The sequence below is a fragment of the Vombatus ursinus genome, unplaced genomic scaffold, assembly GCF_900497805.2.
Source record: "Vombatus ursinus unplaced genomic scaffold, bare-nosed wombat genome assembly UNPS02014813.1, whole genome shotgun sequence".
Taxonomy (NCBI): Eukaryota; Metazoa; Chordata; class Mammalia; order Diprotodontia; family Vombatidae; genus Vombatus; species Vombatus ursinus.
The window spans coordinates 9,037,655-9,061,127 of record NW_020954591.1 but is presented as its reverse complement, the minus strand read 5'-3'; the positions used below and the strand labels follow the sequence as shown (position 1 = coordinate 9,061,127).

The 23,473-nt window shown below is 38.9% G+C and overlaps 1 protein-coding gene across 1 annotated transcript in view; it reads left to right on the top strand.

Annotated features, from left to right (window-relative positions):
- LOC114054412 (WD repeat-containing protein 49-like) overlaps positions 1 to 23,473 on the top strand; it is a 142,445-nt gene that overhangs the window by 87,034 nt on the left and 31,938 nt on the right. The window contains exons 6-7 of the mRNA XM_027877599.1: positions 7,886 to 8,037; positions 12,401 to 12,503. Coding sequence (XP_027733400.1) covers positions 7,886 to 8,037; positions 12,401 to 12,503 — 255 coding nt within the window. The remainder of the gene's footprint in view (positions 1 to 7,885; positions 8,038 to 12,400; positions 12,504 to 23,473) is intronic.

Here is a 23,473-nt window from a genome sequence, read left to right as displayed (position 1 = left end):
TATATGTTGAAAGCCAAAAAGGGGATCTTTTTGAGAATTTGGTGCCAAATTTAAATATACCCACAATTGTTAAGGATCCCCCCCATCTCTTGTTAAGGATTCCCTCACCATAGCCAGGGGTATACCCTCTGGTATATAATTTGTATCATCATAACTGTATATTTGCATAACTGTACATTTGCATATGCATATATGTATATATCTACTATATCTACTATATTTGCATAACTGTATATGTCCCTCTGGTATATAATTTGTATTTGCATAGCTGTATATTTCTTCCTAGAATGTAAACTTCTGGAGGGAAGAGGCTGTTTTGTCATTGTTTCTATCCTCACCACCTAGGACAGTGCCTAGCACATTTAGGAAGCTGACCTGTGATTTCATGGGTGAGGGGAATTCCCAGGATGGAAACTCCTTACAATGAAGCAGATCAGCACTTTTCTCTAATTTGCAATCTAAGGAGTTGTCATTGAGAAATTACATGACTTGCCCATGGTTACCCAGATAGTGTGGGGCAAAGGTGGAATTTCAACCTAAGTCTCTGAGGCCCAACACCAAGCTCAGTTAGCCATGTTGTCACTTATGAAGAATGTAATAACTAGCCAGTCAATAAGCATTTATTAAATGCCTACTATGTGCCAGGCATGTGCTAAGTGCATTTAGTGTTTGTTGAATCAATCAGAAGTCCAATGTGAAGAGACATGAAAAGATGAGGGACTTGCCATTAGAGGCTTTTTAATTTTTATTTTAACTCTGCAAAAGGCAAAAGAGTCTTCTATCATCATTTGACCCCTATTTTAAAAGATGCTGCTGTCTTGAGGATTATAATGACAGAAATAGCACCCATCATTGTTCACTTGGTGTTTACCCCTTACTTTATATTTCTGAGTAGGAACATGGATTTAGATCTCGAAGGCACCTTAGAGATTGTGAGGCCTAACTCCCTTATTTTACAGATATGGGACCTGAGGTTCAGAGATATTAAGTGACTTGCCCAGGATCATATAGCCAGTATATATCAAAGTCAGGACTTGCACCCAGGTCTTCCTGGCTCATAGGCAAGCTCTCTAACTACTCCACAACACTGACTTTTTTTTTTTAGGTAATTGGGGTTAAGTGACTTGCCAAGATTCACACAGCTAATAAGTGTCTGAGGCTAGATTTGAATTCAGCTCTTCCTAACTCTAGGAACAGTGTTCTCTATTCACTGCGCTACCTAGCTGCCCCACCACACTGACTCTTACAGAGATTTGTCAAAACAATAATATGTCCTCTTTCACATAAAAGAGTGAGACAACCTCCTAATGGCCTCAGAAGTCATCTCTAGTCTAAAACTTACCTGAGAAGAATCCCTACTCCAACATACCTGACCAGGAGTAATCCAGTCTTTGCTTAAATACCTCCAGTAAGGGAGACCTGTTCCGACAGTGGCCATAACTGGACAATGTCAAGCAGAGTAGCCACATGGTCTGTTATACCAGAGAGGTATCTCACCATCAGTTCAGGCCATGTGAAGTGTTCACCAATGGAAGTTCCAGTTTTATATCATACTCTCTCTACACACTCCTTGTTACCTACATTAGCACATGTTTGTGATATGATTAGCCAGGATTAGGAGTGAGGAAGTCAGAGGAAGATTCGATTCAACATACATCAAGTAGTAGTACTAGGTACTGGGAAAGATATGATGATAAATAAGACCTTAGAGACTAGAAGGGAGACATGGCAAATATACAGAATTTCAGAATTGGAAAAGACTTGAGACCATCATAGAAAACCACATACCTGAACAAGACCTCCCCCCCCAAAATTCATTGGACAAGTGGTCATCTAATTTTGTTCAAAGACCACTGGTAAGAGGAACCTCTTGGGGCAGGTAAGTGGCACAATGGACAGAGCACCAGTCCTGGATTCAGGAGGACCTGAGTTCAAATCCGGCCTCAGACACATAACACTTACTAGCTGTGTGACCCTGGGCAAGTCACTTAACCCCATTGTCTAGCCAAAAAAAAAGAAAGAAAGAAAGAGGAACCTCCCAAGACAGCCCATTCCATTTTTTAACACCTCTTACAATTAGGAAGGGCAGCTAGGTGGCATGGTGGATAGTGTTGGGCCTGGAGTCAGAAAAACCTGAGTTCAAATCTGGCCTCAGATACTTACTTGTTATGTGACCCTGGGCAAGTCACTTAACTCTGTTTGCCTCAGTTTCCTCATCTGTTAAATAAGCTGGATAAGTAAATGGCAAACTACTCCAGTATCTTTTCCAAGAAAACCCCAAATGGGGTCATGAGGAGTCACTCATGACTAAAAACAAGTCAACAACAACATGATTAGAAAGGTCTTTTTCATGTCAAATCTAAATTTTCCTCTTTGCAAATTCTACCTATTACTCCGGCGTCATCTTAGACCAAGCAAAACAAGCCTAATATTTCTACCACATTACGGCCCTTCAAATACTTCAATAGAGCCAGTGTTGCCCTGGTAAATGTTTAACAACTGGCTTTCTGCGGGGGGGAAATGAATTGATGGCACACTTTGAAGTTGAATCTGTGTTATTGACATTTAGACAATCAACAAAACAATCAATGAAGCTTGGATTTGTAGCATTTCCTGATTTTCAAGGTGTAAAGGCTCACACTGAAAATAACAATTGACTCTTGAGGACTCTAGCATACCCCTGAATATAGCCATCTTGTCCTACCCTACCCTGCCAAATCTTTTCTTCTATAGCTTAAATATTCCCTTTTCCTTCAGCCAATTCCCGTATGACACAGACTCAAGGCCCTTCATTATCCTGGTTGCCCACCTCTGAATGTACTCTAGCTTATCAATGCTCTTCCTAAAAATTGGTGTCCAGAACCAAAAACAGTGTTCCAGATGCGGAATATTGACTAACCCTCACTTGTGGTTGTTCGTCATTCATTTCAGTTGCATCCTACTCTTCTTGACCACATTTTGTGTTTTCTTGGCAGAGATATTAGAGTGGTTTGCCATTTCCTTCTCCAGCTTATTTTACAGACAAGGAACTGAGGCAAACAGGGTTAAGTGACTTGCCCAGGGTCACACAGCTAGTAAGTGTCTGAAGCTGGATTTGAACTCAGGTCTTCCTGACTCCAGGCTCAGAGCTCTATCCACTGTGCCACCTAGCTTTCGTAAGCCTCCCTTAGTCTAGGACAAGTCTCTAAGACTCTAAGTTTTACACAGGTTATGATTAGCTTCAGTGAACTATTGACATAAGTGCATTTCTGTGATGTGCTAGGATAAGATCTGGACCTACGATGAGCCAGATGAGGAAACTACCTCGGGACAGGTAGCAGATTATTTTTTTATTCATATGAATTTAAAGATCCCCCTCTACTGCCCTGGAAGAAATAACTTGATGAAGTAGGAAGAACCCTGGTTCCAGAGTCAGAAGACCTGGGCTCTAGTCTTGCCTCTGACACTACTGCCTATGGAAGCTTGGGTGAGTCACCCTCTCTGGACCTCAGATTCCTCATCTGGAAAAGGAGGGGGCTTGGCTGGATGATCTGGAAGAGATCTAGATCGATGATCCCATTATACTATGATCTCACTGACTTTCACATGGCATAGCTGCCACCTGCCACTGTTTCTTGAACCATGGCCCACTCCTTCCCCCCCGCAGCCAAACCTAATGGACAGAGTGGAAGGGCTTAGCAACAGAACACAGACTTGGTAAGTAAACTGAGTGGAAGGAGAAAATAGAAAGGAATGCTGATAAACGATATCCTCCCTTCCCCGTGTTGCCCCAGGTATATTGTTAGTGAATTCAGATACAACAGAACTATGCCTCCCTCCAGAGAAAACTAACCTCAGTGCTGTGGGAAACATGCCTTTGCCCTGCTTTCCAGAGAATGAGACTGTGTGGAGGAAGGATCAGGGAATTGGATAACTCCAAGAAATTCTCGCAAACACATATTTCCATGAAGGTACTTTGGTGGTTTGCATCATGTTAAACATTGAATTATCTGTTCTAGAGAGTAGAGTAGGGCACATGGTAGGTACTCAGTATACATCTTATTGATCAGTTAACTTATTAATTTACTTCATCTCCGATGACCAGTGATCAGGTCTAATGTTTTTTTTGAGAATGGGTATTCCTATCTCACCTAGGCTAGAAAGCGGTAGTCACTCCTGGGTCCAATCTCTACTACTGGTTGACATAGAAGCTCTGACCTGCTCCATTGTTGACATGGGCCAGCTTGTCTCTCCTTAAGCAGCCCCTGCTCCTGGGGACTCACTATATTGGAACCAGAAATAGTGTGAACACCTGATTGGCTTAAGCCCTACTGCAGCTCAGAACTCCTGAACTCAAGACAGCCTCAGCTTCTCCAGCAGCAGGGATTATAGGCATTATAATCCACTATACCCCAACATGATTCTTATGTGGATGGATTGGACACTGATGTATTCTTTGAGCTATAGGTCACAATAGTCAGCTTGAATTCTATGCAATAATATTAAGGCCCGAAAGCAGGGTTATTCTCTCCAATTTCTTGAGGAAAAAACTGAGATACGTTGTTCAGTCATTTCCAATTCTTCATGACCCCATTGGGGCTTTCCTTGGCAGAGAAACTGGAGTGATTTGCCATTTCCTTCTACAACTCATTTTACAATTGAGAAAACTGAGACGAACAAGGGTAGGGCCCTACAACTAGCAAGTATCTGAGGCCAGATTTGAACTCATGAAGACGAGTCTTCCTGATTCTAAGCCCAGTGCTTTATCCACTGTGCCACCTAGCGGCCCCAAACTGGGATGTAACAAGACTAAATTTAGTTGCCCAAGGTCACATATTCATTGATACAGCAAGGAACCCTACTTCCCCCTCAATCTTCTGGGCAAACATAACTAATATGGTAAGATTTGCAAACTTTGTTTTGATAAGGATCATTAAAGATTAAATGCATGAAAAGGCATTAACAATTCCTTCCAATTTCAATTTGAAAGCTTCATTTTTTAAACATTCCAGAGAAGTGGGTTTTTTTTCCCCCCTAAATTGCTTTTGCTCTCCAATCATGAAAACTGTATGTGTGGGTAGGTGTCATATATTCTACTTTATTTCCCATGTGTCTTTCCATATTTTCCCAATCTGTATCCATCATTACAAGATTAACATCTTGCCTATGATGATTCAGGCACGTTTGAATCACTTCCTAAAATTTGTTTAAAATACACTGAAATCATATCCTTGAAATATGGTGTGTAAGTTGCTTCTTAATATATTATCTTATTCAATGCACATTAATCATAGAAGGCCCAAACAGCTGAATCTGGCATCTTTGCTTTTTTAAAATTGCTTTTTCAATCCATATGTTTCACTTTCCTAATTCATGGAAACCCCTTACAAGGGCTTCCTGAGTGCTGTTAGCCTTCTTAAATGTACATACAATTTCTTGAATTTTTAGTCTTACTTTATTGTCTTGCAATATATAACATTGATTTTGGAATCAAAAGACCTGGGTTCAAATCATACCTGTGTGATTGTGAGTAAGTCCCTTCATTTCTCTGGACCTTAATTTCCTTATCTATATAATAAGGGGAGGGAAGAGAAGGGAAAACAGATAGTCTCTGAGATCTCTTTTAGTTCTAAATCTGTGATCTTATGTTCCTATTTGGCATTTTCTGGGCCTACAAAAATGCCAACTGAAAAGGAAGCTACCATTTAGGAAAGGGGGTGAGAACAGGAAGAAGACCATTCCTGAGTTGTTCAAATATTGATCTTAGATGTAACTAAGGTTAGTCCCAGGCAAAATTTTGTCTTTATTGCTTCCTTTTTGTTCCTTTCTCCCTACCCTTGGTAATCTCTCCTTTGCCCAGGCTGCCCATTGTGACACCACCACACCCCTAAGCCTGCCTTCCCTGGACCATACCATCTACTCTGAAATGATCTCCCCTCCAATCCCAGCAAAACTCCCATTTCCTCAGTGCTCTAAGGAAAGCAGCTGATGAGCTAATTCATACTGAAGTATAAATGACTGGTAATAATAAAAATAACAATAGCAATTTATATAGTACTATAAGGTTATAAAATGCTGTCCATGTCACCTTAATTTGATTAATGACTTAATTTCTTCCTCCCACAGGTAGCTATATTTTAAAAAATGTTTATAGCAGTTGCAACAAACAGATAATTATTAAGAATCTACAATGTGCTTTAAGTATTAAGTATCTACAATTCATTCATTCCTTCAACAAGCATTTATTAATTACCTATGTTCCAAAAACTGTGCCAGAGGATCCTAGGACTGCGGATACCAAGGCAAAAATGAAACAAACCCTGTCCTCAAAGAACTTATATTCTATTGACTGTGATAGGCACTGGGGGAAATACAAAGTTAGATAAAACTTGGTTCTTGCCTTCAATGAGTTTCCAGTCCTGCACAGAGATAAAACAAAAACACAGATAATGATAATGTACTAGCTTTCCCTTGACACTCCAGTTCAATCACCAATATATTATGGCCAATTAATATAAAACATAACTTCAGGTACTGAACTGAGGACAAGCCAGGGACAGAATTCTAGACTCCCATTCTGCCCACAGCTAGACAATAGTGTCATAGTCTCTGTACCAACTCACTGGTTATTTTGAGAGTGACCATGCTAAGTTTGTCAGAGTTAGGAAACAAAGTGCTATATGACACCTGAGGGGGAAATTGTTGTTGGGGAGGGGAAGGAGAGAGACAGACCAGGAAAGGCTTCCTGGAGGAGTTGGCATTTGAACTGATATTTAAGGAAAGGATGGAAATTCAATAGGACAAGAAGAGGAGGGAAGGCATTCTAGGACCTGGGAAGAGCACAAGAAAAAGCCAGTATAGTGTGTATTCAAGGAAGAGATTCAATTGGTTAAGCTGAATTAGATTTCAGAGGGGAGTAATTAAAATGAATATATTAAGTTTTTAAAATATTTTATGTTTTATTTTATTACAATTTACACATAAAAACAATTTTTAACAAATTTAGATTTAAATTCTCTCTTTTCCTCCTTCCCTCCTGTCCCCTCCCTCTCCTTGAGAAGACAGGAGATGCAATGTAGATTATATATGTACAGTAGTGCAAAATATTTTCCACAATATATCAAGTTTTAAAAGTCCAGTCTGTGTGAGTCAAGTAGGTGGATGAGGATCCTTTGCATCAAGGATTTCTGGATGGAGTTCTTTAAAGAGAAAGAAAGCACTAATACCCTTCCCAGAGTTTCAGGTAGTCAGCAAATTACTTCTTTATGATGAAAAATTACACGTATGGCCTAAGAGATTGCCCAGACTGGATCTTCATCTTGAGTTGCCTTGTATTTATTTACACCTATTCTCTTTATATTTATTCTATAGATACTAAGGCACCTACTTGTCCTCTCCCTCTCCCACTAGAATGTAAGCCTTTTTAGAGAAGAGATTATTTTATTCACTGTGTTTGTATCCTTAGTGCTTAGCATAGTGCCTAGCATGTAATAGGCACTGGTTTATTGCTTGATTGAACTAGAAGTATAAATATCAATGCTATCTAGCAGCCTCAGCATTGCAAAAGAAGTCTCTGGAGTTTGAGATGAAAAGGTGGTAACAAGCATGCAGAGTGAGGTTCTCCACAGAAGATCCCAGAAGTCTGTTCAATTTGCAACGCGCAGGAGCTAAGGGAACATTTTTTATTTATTTGATTTTTTTTGGGGGGGGGGGGCAAGAGACTTTATAAATACAAATTTATGACAGAGGCTAGACCTTCACCTCTACCATACAACAGATGGCTGCTTTGCATAAGCATGAAACGCAGTGGGGGCCTTTCCAGGAACAAAGTGCCTGCTTCTGAGATGAACACCCCCTCGGGGGCACGTGGCTCTGAATGACACTTTCCCTCTGTCTTCCCACCCAGATCTGGGATCTGGAGAACCACAACTGCTTGTTCACTGCCTGCCCCAAAGCCAGCGGCATCCAAGGGGAGCTTACAGCTTGTCACTACCTGTCCAACATCAAAGCACTGTGTGTTGCCACAGATTCTGTCTCTCTCCTGCATCTAAGGATGAGGTACGTGACTTGGCTTGTCAGCCTAAAGAGGTCAGCTCTCCTGCAGAGGATATTGGGTATATTCTCCTCTTCTGGGCCTTCAGTCTCACTCCTGCCTTCCTCTATCCTTGTCGTCATCTCTTAGTATGAAGCCATATTATAAGCCCAAAGGATCACCCATCTCATGGCCAAGTGATCCATGTCGATGATAGAAGTTACCAGGAATTCTTTCACCTAAGGAAAAAACAGTTGTGTGGGAATGACAGGTGGTGTCGTAGAAGGTAGTCTCTTTGTAAGTGCATCTGCATTGGGGGAGGTAGATCAGAGAGTGTTTTCCTGATCTACAAGAAGGTTAAGAGGAAAGGGGGTAGGGCTTGGAGAAGCCCATCACAAAAATAGAACCCTGGGGGTGGTTGTGCCATAGACCAGTGGAGGACCTTGAAGTGAGAGGAGGAAATATCTTCTGAGGGGCCTCCCTGGGTACCTTCTTAGATACTGACACCCTGGGACAAAACCCTATTCCACGCCAGTTATGACTATGGTGGGAGGTACCTCTTTGACTAAATGTTGTAGATGAGAAGAAGTGAAAAGTGTCTGATGTGATCTACAGGCTCTTTCCCAATTTTATCTCATGGTCCAGGGATGTTCATTTGCTATCAGAAGAGCCCCAGTAGCCTGACTACTAAGTCACCATTGATACTAGTGCTTGAAGCTGGAGCCCTACCTAGATGTCAAGAGAGGACATTAAAAAGTGAAAGCTTCAGTCAGGCAATCTATTCCATGGGATAGCACAGATAGTTGATTGATTTGGGGGGGGGGGGGCGAAGTGACCTTATTTCAGCATCACTGTGTCACAGACTCAGTCTCCAGGGTCAAAAGTCCGACACCAGTTGGTGCTTTCCTGTCCTTGTTTCTCCTCTCACTCCTGTCTTCCCCCTAACTCTCATTCCACCTCACACCTCCTCTCTTCAGTTGCTCTCTTTCCTCTCTATCTTCTCTCTTACCCTCTCTCTTGCCCTCGCCAAGGGCATTGTTCTGTAGCTCAACGATAGAATCATAGAGAAGAGCAGAAATGTGCTCTGACCATGCTCCTCTCTACAGAGTGGGGCCAGGAAATCACAAAGATCCTCTCATCAGAGTGTCTAAGCCTTGATCTCAGTAATTAGATATTAGTAACCAGATCATCATCATCATCATCATCATCATAACTAGCATTTATAAAGCACTTTAAAGTTTACAAACACTTTACAGATATGGTCTTGTTTTATATTCACAACAACCCTGGAAGGTAGATGCTACCTGTATAACGGAGATGATCTCATCATCCCCATTTTGCAAATGAGGAAATTGAGGCGGACAAGAAATTAAGTGATTTTTCCAGGTTCACAAAGTTAGTGTCTAAGGTTGGATTTGAACTCAGGTCTTCCTGACTCCAGGTCCAGTGATAGTGTAGAAATTGTGATGGGGCAACAGAAAGGGACTCATATAGAATTGCCCAGACCAGAGGCGGGGAACCTCTTCAAGGCCACATGTGGCCCTCTAGGTTCTCAAGTGCGGCCCTTTGACTGAATCCAAACTTCACAGAACAAAACCCCTTAACGAAAGGATTTGTTCTGTAAAACTTTCCCCAAAGATATGTCATAGTTTCGTAGGATTTAGAACACCCTTACCAATCATCTCGTCCAAAATTCTAATGAATTTAGTGATTCATAAAAGGAGAATGAGGGTGTGGTGATCATGCCCATTTTGTGGAGTCTAGACTTGCCTTCACATCATGGCCCTGCAGACCTGAAAAGAGTAATGTAATGGGAAACTAGATTTATTGTATACTTTACTGAGCATATATAGCTCTGGCTAGTGGTGAAGAATGGATTTGACACAGATACATATCTCAAAGAAATTTCTCTTCTGGATACGTGTCCTTATATGTTTTAGGAGACAGTGTGCTATGGTGAGTAGAGCACTGGATTTGGAGTTAGGAAGACCAAAGTTTGAATCTTGCCTCAGTATGTGACCTGAACAAGTAAATTAAATTCTCTGAGCCTCACTTTCCCCATTTGCAAAAGGAGGGGGTTGGAGTCAGTGGCCTCTCAGATCCCTTTTAGCTTTAAATCTATGATCATATGATTTTATAAGACGCTTCCCATTCTCCTCTCTTCTGGGGATGTTCTCACATCACTCCTACCTCGTCCCTGGCTGAATTCCACTTAAACAGTTGAGGCAGCTAGGTAGCAGAGGATAGAACCCTGGGCCTGGAGTTAGGAAGATCTGAGTTCAAATTTGGCTTCAGACGCTTACTAGCTGGACGAGTCACTTAATCCCTGTCTGCCTCAGTTTCCTTCTTATTGGTCCTGGTTTACACATTGACCTACTTTCCCCTTCATTCTCCCCTATATACTGCCTGAATTCAACTTCACCCCAGATTCACTTATTTTTCCACTCCTCAACTCTCTACAGGATCCCTTCCATCACTGTTCTATCACCGTGTTCTATGTATAAATTGAGTCCCTCTCATACCCCTCCACTAGCTCTGGAAAATAGGGATAATATTAGCTCTTACCTCCAAGGGTTGTTTTGAGGATCGAGTGAGATAATATTTGAAAAACACTTAGCACAGGGCTTACACACAGTAGGCAATTTATAAATGCTTGTTTCCTTTCTTCCTTCCTGAACATCAGTTGTAGATGTCTTGTCTGTTGCTATTTGCTACAATAGCTTTTCACATGGCCCTGTCTGAGCCCTGCTCTATTGTCTTGGTAACTTGCCAAGACTAGAAGATCATTGCTTCTGTTCATTCTTAGTCCTGAGTTTATTTTCTGGCCATCAGTCTTTCTTTGGCTTCCACTGATGATGCATTCTCATTATGGTTCTTCTCGTAGGTATCTCTCCATTAATGTCCTCCATATAGATATCGGGTGTAACTCATGGGTCAGTTTCTTATATAAAGGCCTTTATTTCTCTACCTGTCAGAACTTCACCCTCTACCTACCTGAGTGCAACAGTGGAGTCAAAAAGGTCTAAGTTCACATTCTGCTTCAGACACGGACTGTGCCTCTGTGACCCTGGATAAGTCACTTAACCTCCCCAGACTCAGTTTCTTCATCTATAAAATTGTACTGCCTCACAAGACTCTTGTGAAGATCAAATGAGATAGCATATTAAAATGCCTTGCAAAGATTAAAGGACTAGATACATGCAAGCTATTATTAATGATTAAGAGAATGTGTTTAAAATCATGCCTTCTTAATGTAAAATTTGCTTAAATATCATACCTTTCTGGACTGGCATTTTCCTCAAACCTTTTCTTGCCTCAACCTTTGACTAGTTTTTCTTAGTCAGTATAATACTCTTGGCCTGGATCCCTGTAGAAACCGCCTTTTGTGTTTGTTTAAAGTTTCACAAGCACCAAATGTCACCTTGTATCCCTCGCAAGAGATTGTTATTCTGTGAGCCTATTTTATGGAGTCAGGAAGAAATTTCAGAGCTGATGTATGGTTGTTAGGAATTGAGAGTCTGTTCTGGATGGGGGATCATCAAGAAGGAACAAAGACTGAGGCATAGTTATTGGTGATCACAATGCCTTTGTCAGGACACAGTGACGTGGAACACTAGTGGGAATAAGAGCTAGTTGAGAGGTATGAGAGGGACTCAGTTTATACATAGAACACGGTGATAGAACAGTGATGGAAGGATCCTGTAGAGAGTTGAGGAGTGGAAAAATGAGTGAATCTGGAGTGAAGCCAAATTCAAGGAGTATATATGGGAGAATGAAGGAAAAAGTAGGTCAATGTTACTTGTATTATAGGACCAGAGAAAAGGAAAGTAATTACTGGATGTGCATTGAATCTTGATCTGAAAGAGAATGGATACAATGGAAATGTGGTGTTCCCCCACCTCCATTATCATAGGTACACATACAGACATACATAAACACACACACTCTCTCCCCTGTCTCTGTCTCTCTGTTTTTCTCTGTCTCCCTGTCTCTGTCTGTCTTGTCTCTGTCTTTCTGTCTCTGTCTATATGTCTGTCTGTCTCTGTTTCTCTGACTCTGTCTTTCTGTCTCTGTCTATGTGTCTGTCTGTCTCTGTCTCTCTAGAGAGAGAGTGAGAGAGAGTGAGAGACAGAGAGACAGAGACAGAGAGTTACACAGAGAGAGACAGAGACAGAGACAGAGAGAGAGACAGAGAGAACTCAGATTTTTGTCTCATACTGTTTAGCAAGTACAATGTACCAAAAGTCTGCATTTTCTCAGATCCCAGGTCTTCTTCATTCATTTTGGAGGTGGATGGAAGGGTGACCCAAGTCACAGAATAAATATGATGGTGTGGGAGGAAGCCTCCAGATTGATTTTCATGACTTAATTTTGTTTTTCATGATCTAGAGCTCTCCCTGAGCCTCACCTGGTGGTTTCTCACAAAGAGCCCATAGTGTGCTGCAGATACAACAAGACATTTGGACACGTGGTTAGCTGCTCAGAAGGGTCTGTAAGTATCAGGTCATTCCAAAAATGGTAATGATATCTCTGAGTGGTGAGGCACCTAGAGTATGGGATGCAGGTAGCCAGCATAGACTCTCACAGCCAAGACTCCCCTTAGAAACCTGAGCAAGAAGACCTAGTGACTAAAGCAGGGGAAACCAAGGAATTATTTCTCAAGCAACTGCTATGAGCTCACCCTTTATCCCCCTATGAAGTATAGAAAAAGAAATAGAAGGTGCTGTCTTTGAAGATCTTAGTATTCTACCTATGGCCACCATGTCAATGACTACCAGAGGCAGTGAGTAATTTGGGGCAATTTCCATTTTCACAGACCTTATTTAGTTAACAACAGATGCATTAGAGAAACAATATGGTGTAGCACAGAGGTTCTCAAACTTTTTGGTGTCAGGACTCCTTTATACTTCTAAAAACTGTTGAGGGCTCCTTTATACTCAAAAAAGAGTGTTTGTTTATTTGAGTTGTATCTACCAATATTTACCATATTATAAATAAAACTGACAAAAATTTAAAATACTTATTATTTTAAAAATAATATTAAATCCATTACATGATAACATAAATATTTTATTAAAAATAATTATATTTTCCAAAACAAAAAATATTAAAATAAAAATACCTTCACAGATAACTATAATACAAGTAAGAACATAAGTGAATAGGAAAGATCCAAACAGGGCAGTATGAAGAAATTGAAAGACAAAAAACAAAAACAATGCAAGTATTTATTAAGCACTTACTGGTGCTAAGTAGTAGGAATACAAATATAAGCTTTGCCCTCAAAGGACTTACATTCTAATGGGAGATGATGTGCTAAAGGAAGCTGAAAAGTAAGTGGGTTGGGTGAGGAGAGAAAGGAACCTGAGAAGGGGCCACAACAGAGGAAGTCTGAAGTACAAAATACAGCCTGGAAAGGAATGGAGACGTGACTGGTCTGGGAGCCATCATTCAATGGGAGTTCTGGGAGGAGCCATTTAATCACAGACAGAGGGTGCAGAGATGGAGGGTACGTCCAGTGTGTAAATTCCAGGTCTGGAGTGAGTTTCCAGGATGAAGAAGTTTCTGGGGAATGTAGAGAAGTCCAAGGTTCAGTCTAGAGAGGAATGAGGAGGGGATATCACTTCTAGCTGAGGGCACCAAGAAAGGCTTTATGGAACAGGTGGCACCTGTGTTGGACCTTGAAGGAAGTGAGGGATTTCAACAGCTGGGGGTGTCAGGAGGGACAAATGGAGGCTTGGAGGACAGCAGTGAGCAAAAGAACTGATTAGGGTAGCTTTAATTACTTAGGTTGAGCTTTAGTCACCTCTCATTGAAATGAATTATTTTGTGGTTTCTGTGGCAGGCAGCTATAAGTCCTTCCCTTTGAATAAATATCAGTATAGGATGAATCTTGCTTCTTATAATGTTTTGTATATAGGCCCAAATACCCTACTTTCCAAAATAATTGGCTTTGCTGAGGCCTCCTTATCTCTACATTTATTTCAGCTCTTCTCCCAGAGCCACACACGTTTATATTTTCTCTGCATATGTTCTTGCCATATGTCCACCTAGCGGAACAGTAATGTCAATAAGCATCACATTTTTTATTAATTCTCTCAATAGATTATCTGGTCTGTTGACCAGAGTCTATTTGAGGTCGTGGCTCCATCCCAAGATACCTCAAAGCAACTACTTTCCAGTACATTCTTGAGCTTGTAAATATAATAAACTATTTTTCTCCAAATGCTCTAACATGTGTTATCCATTCTAGTGAAACCGGTCTGCTCACTGTCCCCAGATAGATTATGCTCATTCCTTCCTCTATGCCTTTTCTTATGCTTTGAAGCCCCTCATCTTTCACTTCTATCCAAATCCTGTTGAACCTTGAAGGCCCAGCTGAAGTCTCATCCCCTCCACAAAGCCTTCCTTACTACCCTAGATTCCTCAATCTCTCCCCATTCCTGCCTTTATGTGGTGCTATACCACATATTTGGGCATTTAGAAGGATGATACTAAAATGAATTGTCACAATCAGCAGTTTCTCCATGATGCCTTTAATACACTACTACCAAAGCCCACTATGATGTCGTCAGCCTAGTTACCCATGGTGCTTATAGACTCCATACTGGGCTCATAGATTTAGAGCTGTTCAGCAAGTCCAACCTCTGCATTTTATAGATGAAAAAACTGGTTCAGAGACCTTGGGCAGGTCATATAGGCAGTAAGGGGCAGATTTGCTGTTTGAATCCAGATCTTCTGACTCGAATTTCTATGTCCTTTTTACTGTACCATGCTAACAAGACAAATTGAATCATCATAGCCAAATGTTTCCTATATGATTATTTCACTTAATACACATTTTAAATACTTTTTTTTTTTGCTAAACCAATTAATGGTGTGAGGTAGGGGGTATGTGTGGTTGTATTCTGTCTTATACTGCTTATGCCTTAAGTATCATCCTCTATAGAAACAGAATGGTCTAGTGCAATGATCCCCAAACAAAAGGCTGAAGGCTGAAGACCTCTTGCTTCTATAGAGTCACTATGGAATAAGGACTTTGTGGAGTAAGAACCCCATAGAACACAGAGGTCTCAGCCTTCAAAATAGGGGGTCTGTGAATCCATATGTGCACACAAGACTGTCATTTTGATCTCTATTCAGCTCTGACAAAATATGTAGTGTGACTCAATATGTATGATAACTAAGTGAACATGCCATCTGTAGATTGAATACTGTCTCCTTCATATATATATTACTGTTTCCAAATGCATGCAGATATTTTGATTAATAAAATAAAAATTTAAAGATGTTACTAAATCACAATAGCTTTTTGTCATCATTGATTTTCTCAATAATTGATATTAATAGTACAACTAACTCCAATAATATAAAAATTCACTTAAAGATATTACTGAATCAGAGTAGCTTGTCATCATTGATTTTCTCAATAATTGATATTAATAGTACAACTAATTCTGCGTGGGGATGCTCAGAATACTTTTCTAAATTTAAAAATGGATCCCTATATTCAAATGGGATAGGAGACACTGGTGTAATTGAGAAATCACTGAACTTGGAATCAGAAGACCTGGGGCTAAGTCCCAAGTGGGACACTTACTAGCTATATGACTTCCTAAATGACAACGGTCAAGTCACTTAACTTGTCTGTGCCAAAGTTTTCCCATTTTCATGATACTGCGCTTTCCTGATTCTCCACTTACCTAACTGTTCCTTCTCAGTCTCCTTTCCTGGATCATCACTCACATCATACCCATGTCTGTGAGTTTCCCCCAAGGTTCTATCTTAGCCCCTCTCCTTTGAATCTACACTCCCTTTCTCTTAGATACCTCTTCAACTCCCATAGAGTTAATTACAATCTCTTTGAATATGATTCCTATATTTATCTATTTTGGTATGTATGTGTACATGTATGCACATGTAAATACATATGTGTGTATACATAGACTCTTTGGCGCTCTCTTGAGGTTTAGAGTCATATGATCAATTACCAAAATTGGACATTTCAAACTAGATTTAAGGTGTAGACACCTCAAACTCAACAAGTCCAAAACAGAACTTATTATCTTTTCTTCCAAATCCTTCTCTTTTAAATTTCCCTTTTACTGTCTCCCCAGATTTGCAATTTCAATGTCATCTTTGGCTCCTCATTCTCACTCACCCTATATATCTAATCATTTGTCAAATTTCTTCTGTTTCCAGTCCTCCTCTTCACCCACATGGACACCACTGTAATTTAATCCCTCATCACCTCTTTCTTGAACTATTATAATGGCTTCCTAGTTGGTCTGTCTACCTTAAGTTTTTCCTTAATCCAATCCATCTTCTATATTACTGTGAAAATGATTCTCTTAAAGTTGAGATTTGACCATGTCACTCTCCCCATTCTGCACACAAACACTCAATAAACCCCAGTAGCTCCCTGTCAAATATAAACTCTGTTTGGCATTTAAAGCTCTTTATAGACTTATATGTCATATTGCCAAAAAGGTGGCAGACTAGAAATTTTCTCAGTCCTTACATCCTTTCAGATGTCTCCAAAATAAGAATTATGCACAACAGATAAAGTAATAATAGCCATCTCCATAGACTAATCCACTAAGAACCCAAATGAGTCAATAGTCTAATAAATTAATAGCAGAGAAGGCTATTCCTCTAATATGCTTACTCAGTACCTCCCTTCCCTACTGGCCTCCATGCTCTAGCATGTTGTGTACAACAGCACCCATAGGCTTGTGCTTTAGGAGCCACTCAGGAATCTCCTTGCTGCAGCTACCAGAACACCCCTTCATCCACCTTTGCCTTCTCCTCACAATTCTGTGGCAACAAACAATAGAACTCAACTCAATGAGGAACAGTGGAGGTATAGCAAAGTGGGGGGAGGGGGTTGCTCTACCAGGGATTGCAGTGTATGTTCTTCTATAGTAGCACAGCCAGAGCACTAAGGAATAGAGGAGACTGGGACAAGGGTACCAGACCTGAAGGAAAGAAGACTGGCATCCAGCTGAAGTGGGTTCTGCCCTCCCCTGCAGTCACCTGGAGCAGAGACTGAGGCCAGTGAAAAGTGACTTCCCTAGCATGGGAGTAGGCTGAGACAACTTTGAGAGCCCACCTAGGGGGAATCTATCACTGTAGAGGAAGGAATTAGAAAGTGAGCAATAAGGGAATATAAGGAAAAAAAGATGGAAATTTCTAAAAATCTCAGGAGGAAGAAAAATCAGTTTAAAAATTTGAGTACAAGCATATAAACCAACAGAGAAGATATTAATAACAGAAGAGAAAATGTTCTCCAGATCATCTAAATGAGTTCATGCATCTCTAAATAAATATTATAATACAAAGGAAAATAAATCAATACCTGATCAGGTAAAGGGCCCTATGGATTCCAAAGAGAACATGGAACCACAGTAAGATGTTCCCAAATGATTCAAGAGAGAAATAGGAATTATAAAAGCAGATCTTGTGGCCTGCACAGCAGAAGTAAGTGACAGAATAAAAAAACTTGAATACAAGGTAGCATATCTGAACAAAGAAATGAAAGAGAGAACAATTGATTGGGAATACAAATACACAAAAGTGAAGGACAGTCTGGAAGAATAGAAGCAGAATGCAATAACATTAAAAAAATCCATGATCTCTGCACAGGCAAAACACACTGCTCTTGAAGACATGATACACAGATTATAGGCTTACCAAAAGACATGAAAAGTCAAAAAAACTGGAATAATATGATGCAAAAAAATAATGTGTGCAAATGCCCAGAACTTCTGAACACAGAAAACAAAATGCCAATCAAAAGTATACACAGATTACCTCCAAAAGAATAAAAAAATGCTATGTTGCAAACTCCAAGACAAATAATGGTTAAATTGAAAAATTTCAGTGACAAACAACAAATTCTACAAGTGACTAAAAGAAAGACCTTTAAATTTAAAGCAAAGGAAATTCAGATAACACAAAAAACTATTCTGCATTCACAAGAAACCTCAAAAGTGAATGGAATAATGTGTTCTGAAGAGTACAGGAACTCAGATATAATATCAAAAAAATCACATACCTTGCAAACTTGAAACTACTAATTAATGAAAAATATAGATATTTAACAAAAGAAAATAATTTGAAATGTTCCTTGACAAAAAAAAGACATGAGAAGATTATTTGCTTTGCAAACATCTAAGACAACATAAACACAAGAAAGGCAAACAAATATAGTATCCAAGGAAGTAATAACTAAATAAGTTACCCCCCCCAAAAAAAGAGAAAAAAAACAGAAAGAGAAAGACATCTATGGGTTGGGGTGTACAGTTTAAACTGCCTCTTGAGAGACAATTTTTAATTTTGAATATAAACATTTATAACTTGGAAATCAGTAAGTACTAAGACTGGCCTTATTGTTTTGTTGATTTCTAGATTTAAGAAAGTGATATAGAAAATGTTATTAATTCAGATTAAGCTTAAAAATATGTCATTCATACTCTTTTTTTAGACATCCAGGTGTGAAACATTCATTAGCACACCCTGTCCTATAGGGCTAAAAACAATAACAATAGCAATAGAGAGACCAGTAAGAGATTTCTTTCAAAAAGTGCACAAGGAGATAAAGAAGAAAGCAGAATCTAAACAGAAGTTATGGTGGAGGAATAGAACTGAAACACCATGGGCTAAACCTTACAATGCCCCATCAACAGGTAGGAACAATGTTCTGTTTTGGGGTTTTGTGTGCGTGTGTGAGTAAACTGCAGAATGAGAGAGTACATATTTGAAAGAGGAGATGGAAAGTAGAATATAGAGGCAAATGCAATATATTCTGATGAAGTCAATGATAAACAATGAAGGGAAAGAAACTCTTGTAATCTCTTAGGAAAAAGAAGTCCAACTGGAGAATGGGTAAGGTGGCAAAAGGAAGGATTGAGTTAGGGATGGGGCGGGGGGGGGGAAGGGGGAGAGGGAAGGGAGAGATCTCAATTCAGTAGCGTGAAGGAATCCCCCTGAAGAGCACTGTCACAGAAGAAGAAAGGTACTTTAGCAGAGGTTCCTAAACTTATTTGGCCTACCACCCCTTTTTAAAAAAAATTACTCAGCCCCCCCCCATGGGAATTTACTTTCTTTAAGACTTTAATGTTTTTTTTTTGAAATTTGCTTTGCTGGAGGCTACTACCGCTTCCCCCCCCCATTCCCCCTGGATCATTCCAGCGCTCCCCAGGGTGTGGTATTGCCCACTTTGGGAACCAATGCAAGAGATGGAGATGTTATAATGACTATAGTCTGGAGGGATTTGGTTATTAAAAAGACCATTACCTCTGAAAGAGGAAACTCAGTGGATAAAATACTGGATCTTGAGTCCGAGTTAAAATCCAGCCTCAGACACTTACTAGTTGTATGACCTTGAGCAAATGATATAAACCTCTGTCTCAGTTTTCTCAACTGTAAAATGGTGATCATAATAGCTCCTACCTCACAGGGTTGTGTGGAGCTCAAATGAGATTATAAGGACTATATAAATACTAACTAATATTTTTATTGTTATTAAGTGTGGTGCCTCCACTGACAGCATTCTGTGACAGGAAAAGGGGAAACAGAGCTCCTGACATCCAGAAGGTTCAGATGGCATGAACGAAGAGAGGCAAATGGGGAAAAAACAATCATGAGGATAAGGGTTAGCAATTAACCATACAATCAGGGACATAGAAAAATTTCTACTGTGAGGCAATGCTTCTATCCTCTTTATCTCCTGTAGAAACTCATATGGCTAAGTGAAACATAAGAGGAAAAAAGAGGAGGTAAGATTTACAAAGAAATAACATGAAATTATTTAGAATAGGGAATTCAAAATAGGTACCTTGGAAGCTTTAATTCTATGAAAGAGAATACAGTCAGTTAGCCAAAAAGAATTTATAAAGTGCTTATTACCAGGCAGGCATTATTAAGAGATTAAAGAAGGAATAAATAGGCATAAGGACTATGAATGGCATAATAAAAGTCTAAAACAGAGAGAAAGGTAGAAAAATGAGGGAAGGAAATCCTTTTTATAAAAAGACACAGAAAAATTTAGAAACTAACAAAGGAAGTTGAAAATGAGGAAAGGAAGAGGGATTTTACTTTACTACTTAGCTGGGAGGAAAAAAGAAGGGGAAGAGAAGAATTAGAGAACTAGGCAAAAAGAAGAAAGAAAAAGGAATAAGTTAAATAAAACTTCAAAACTAGGGAAAGGTTAGCAAACAAAGTGGGATCATCTGGGAAGGGGATTGAGAGTGAAAGGAAGTAAGCCCATGGAAATAGGGTTGCTTTAAAGAAGATTAAAAAAAAAACTGAAGATATAAAGAACTGTCTTTACAGAGGAAGAGGAACAACAACAAAATCCTAATTTAAAAAAAAAACGATATTAGAGACAAATGAAGGAAAATATAGACCTAACTCTCATAACTTTAAATGTAAATGTATTCAAACAATTTGATAAAATGAAAGTGACAAATTGTATTAGAACAAAATTTCACAATCTGTTTTTGACAAGAAATGCAACTAAAAAGATATACCCAGAATGAAGATGAGGGGCTGAAACGCTATTGACTATCCATTAGATGACAGCAAAAAAAGCAAAGAGTTGTAATCACTGTATCAGACAAAGCAAAAACAAAACTTCAAAACATAAAAAGAGTTAAACAAAGACACTACATATTGCTGAAAGGAACCATAGACAACCAATGAATATCAATATTGCTTCAAATGCCTTAGCATCTAAATTCATAAAAGGAACATTAATGGAATTATAAGAAGACATAGACAACAATACAGTAATAGCTGGAGACTTTAAGGTCCCTTCTCTCGGTTTTGGACAAATTTGACAGAAAGATAAACAAAAGAGAGAATTGAACAAATTGCTGGAGAAATTAGAGCAAAAAGACTTATGGCATCTTCTAAATGGAGATGCTAAAGAATGTACATATTTCATGTAGAATATGAAACTTTTACAAAAATTGACCATATATTGGGGCAAAGATATATTTCAAATAAATGTAAAATAAGCCGAAATAGTAAACACATGCTTTGTAGACTGTTAACAATAAAAACAGTAATCAGTTCAGGGATCAAAAACAAAAAACACAAATACAAATGGAGACTTAATAATTAAATACTAAGTAATAAATAGGTTAAAGAATAAATCATAGGAATAATTAATATTATGAAAAATGAATAATCATTTCCCACCTGACTGCACTACATTGGGACTTCTTGAATCAAATGAGATATTTGTAAAGTATGTAATACAGTGCCTGGCACATAGTAAGTGCTATATAAATGTGTATTCTCTTCCCTTTTCCCTTCCCTGACTTCTCCACCACACTCCAGTAACCCCATCACTGGAAAACCTCTTCTCTTGCAAGACTGAATCACCCTTAGTACTCTCACCTTATCACTATCCTCTGTCTCTCTGGTTAAAAGGCACAGTAACGAACTCCAAAACACCCATTTAAGAAGGAAACTCAGGATAGACATTTCATTTTCCAGCTGACTGCACTACTTTGGGAATTCTGTGACTTCTCTTCTATGCTCTTACATGGAGTCCCTTCCCTTCCAGCTTTTGTGTGTCATCTTCTCCCATTGTATTTTAAACTATTTGAGGGCACAGACTGTCTTTCTTTGTTGTATTTGTATCCTCAGTGCTTAGTACAGGCCCAGAGTAGGTTGATAAGTGTTGTTTGACTATTGCCTATTGACCAAAAGAAAATGGTAATGATAAAATAACACACCAGATTTCTAGAAAGTAGCTAAAGCAGTCCCTAGAAAATGATAAATTATATCACTAAATACATACATTCACAAAATAGAAAGAGAGAGAATTAATGAACTGAATATTCATTTCAAAAAAATTGGAAAGCTAACAAAAAAGAAAACCCTAAATAAGCACAAAATGGTAAAAATAGATAAATTTGAAATAAAAATGATATAGAAATGATCAATCTAAAAACCTGTTCTTTGAAAAGACTAACAAAGCTAGGAGAAGAACATTATGTGTGAGAAACAGTAAGAAGCTCAATCTGTCTGGAAGGTACAGTAGTACAGTAGTAAAGGGGAATAATAATAAGTTAAGATAATCAGTTAGGATTACTTGAATTACCTACCTCATATGGTTGTTGTGAGAAAACCATTTTGTTAAACTTCAAACACTATATAAATGTGGTATGATTAAGATTCTAAGCTTTTAAAGGACAGAGACCATGTGTTATTTTTTTTTACATTCCCAGCAATATCTAGTATAATGGTAGACATATAATAGGCACTCAATAAATATTTGTTGGATTGTAATAACTCAGATTTATGTTATAATAGCTCCACCATATAATGTTTTAATTGCTTCACAATAACTCCATGATGTATGTAGTACTATGTTGTCATCCCTATTTTTGTAGATATGGAAACCAAGGCTCAGAGAATTGAAATGACTTGCCCAGAGTTATATAGCTAAGAAGTGTCAGAAATAAATTTTAAATTCAAGTGTTCTGATTCTGAGCCCAGGGCTCTTTTCACTAAACCAGCCCATACTAGGGTTTTAAGAATGCACCATCTTGTTCAAATTATTTTGCTAATGATATAATTCACAACATCTAAAGCAGGGTAAATAGAATTAAAGGAATTTATTGTAGGTATAACTACCTATAATGTGCCAAGGCAGCCTCTGCTTTATAGGGTGACCTAGGAAATGAGGCCTTTCTCAGCTGGAGATCTATTTATAATATTTTGCAATGCATGCAGAGAAAGAGAGTGACTTGTACAACTCTTATTTGGAATGCCACTGGAGGCCATACTTGTATTATAAAATGGTAGATGAGAATCGTGCTATTAATATTTATGAAAATATGTAAACTGACAAAGGATTACTTTTTTTTTAAGATTTATCATCTTAAGGGCTTTGGTCCCTTTGGCTACCTTGGGAAGCTGATCTTGGGGGTAGCTAGTTCCTTTCCCAGTTAGAGATAAGTGGCCATCCAGCTGCTTTTGAAATGGTCCTACCTAAACCTGCTTAATTTTGGCCCCCTAATCTGATGCAGTGGATGCTAAAAAAATCAAGTAGTGAAAAAAAGACAGTGATATCTGATCAGGAGTGGATATAGCCAAAAGGTAGAATGGTGTCAAGCATCATAGGAGGAGAAAATGCCACTACCACTGCTGCCCCCACAAGTACCACTATCACCTCTCAAAAAATGGGAAATGTTCTAAAATCTAGAAACAAGGTGGATGTCATCAATTGGGAAGTGGCTAAAAAGGTATTTTAGATGATTGTAATTGAATATTACTGTGCTGTAAAAAGTGATGAATGCAGAAAATCATGAGAATTATATGACCTGACTCAAAGTAGTAGAACCTTCCATTATAACAAAATAAATGGAAAGAACAATAACAAAAAATTGAAACTGAGCATTATATAAATATAATGACCAAGCTTGATACTAAAGAAGAAATGAG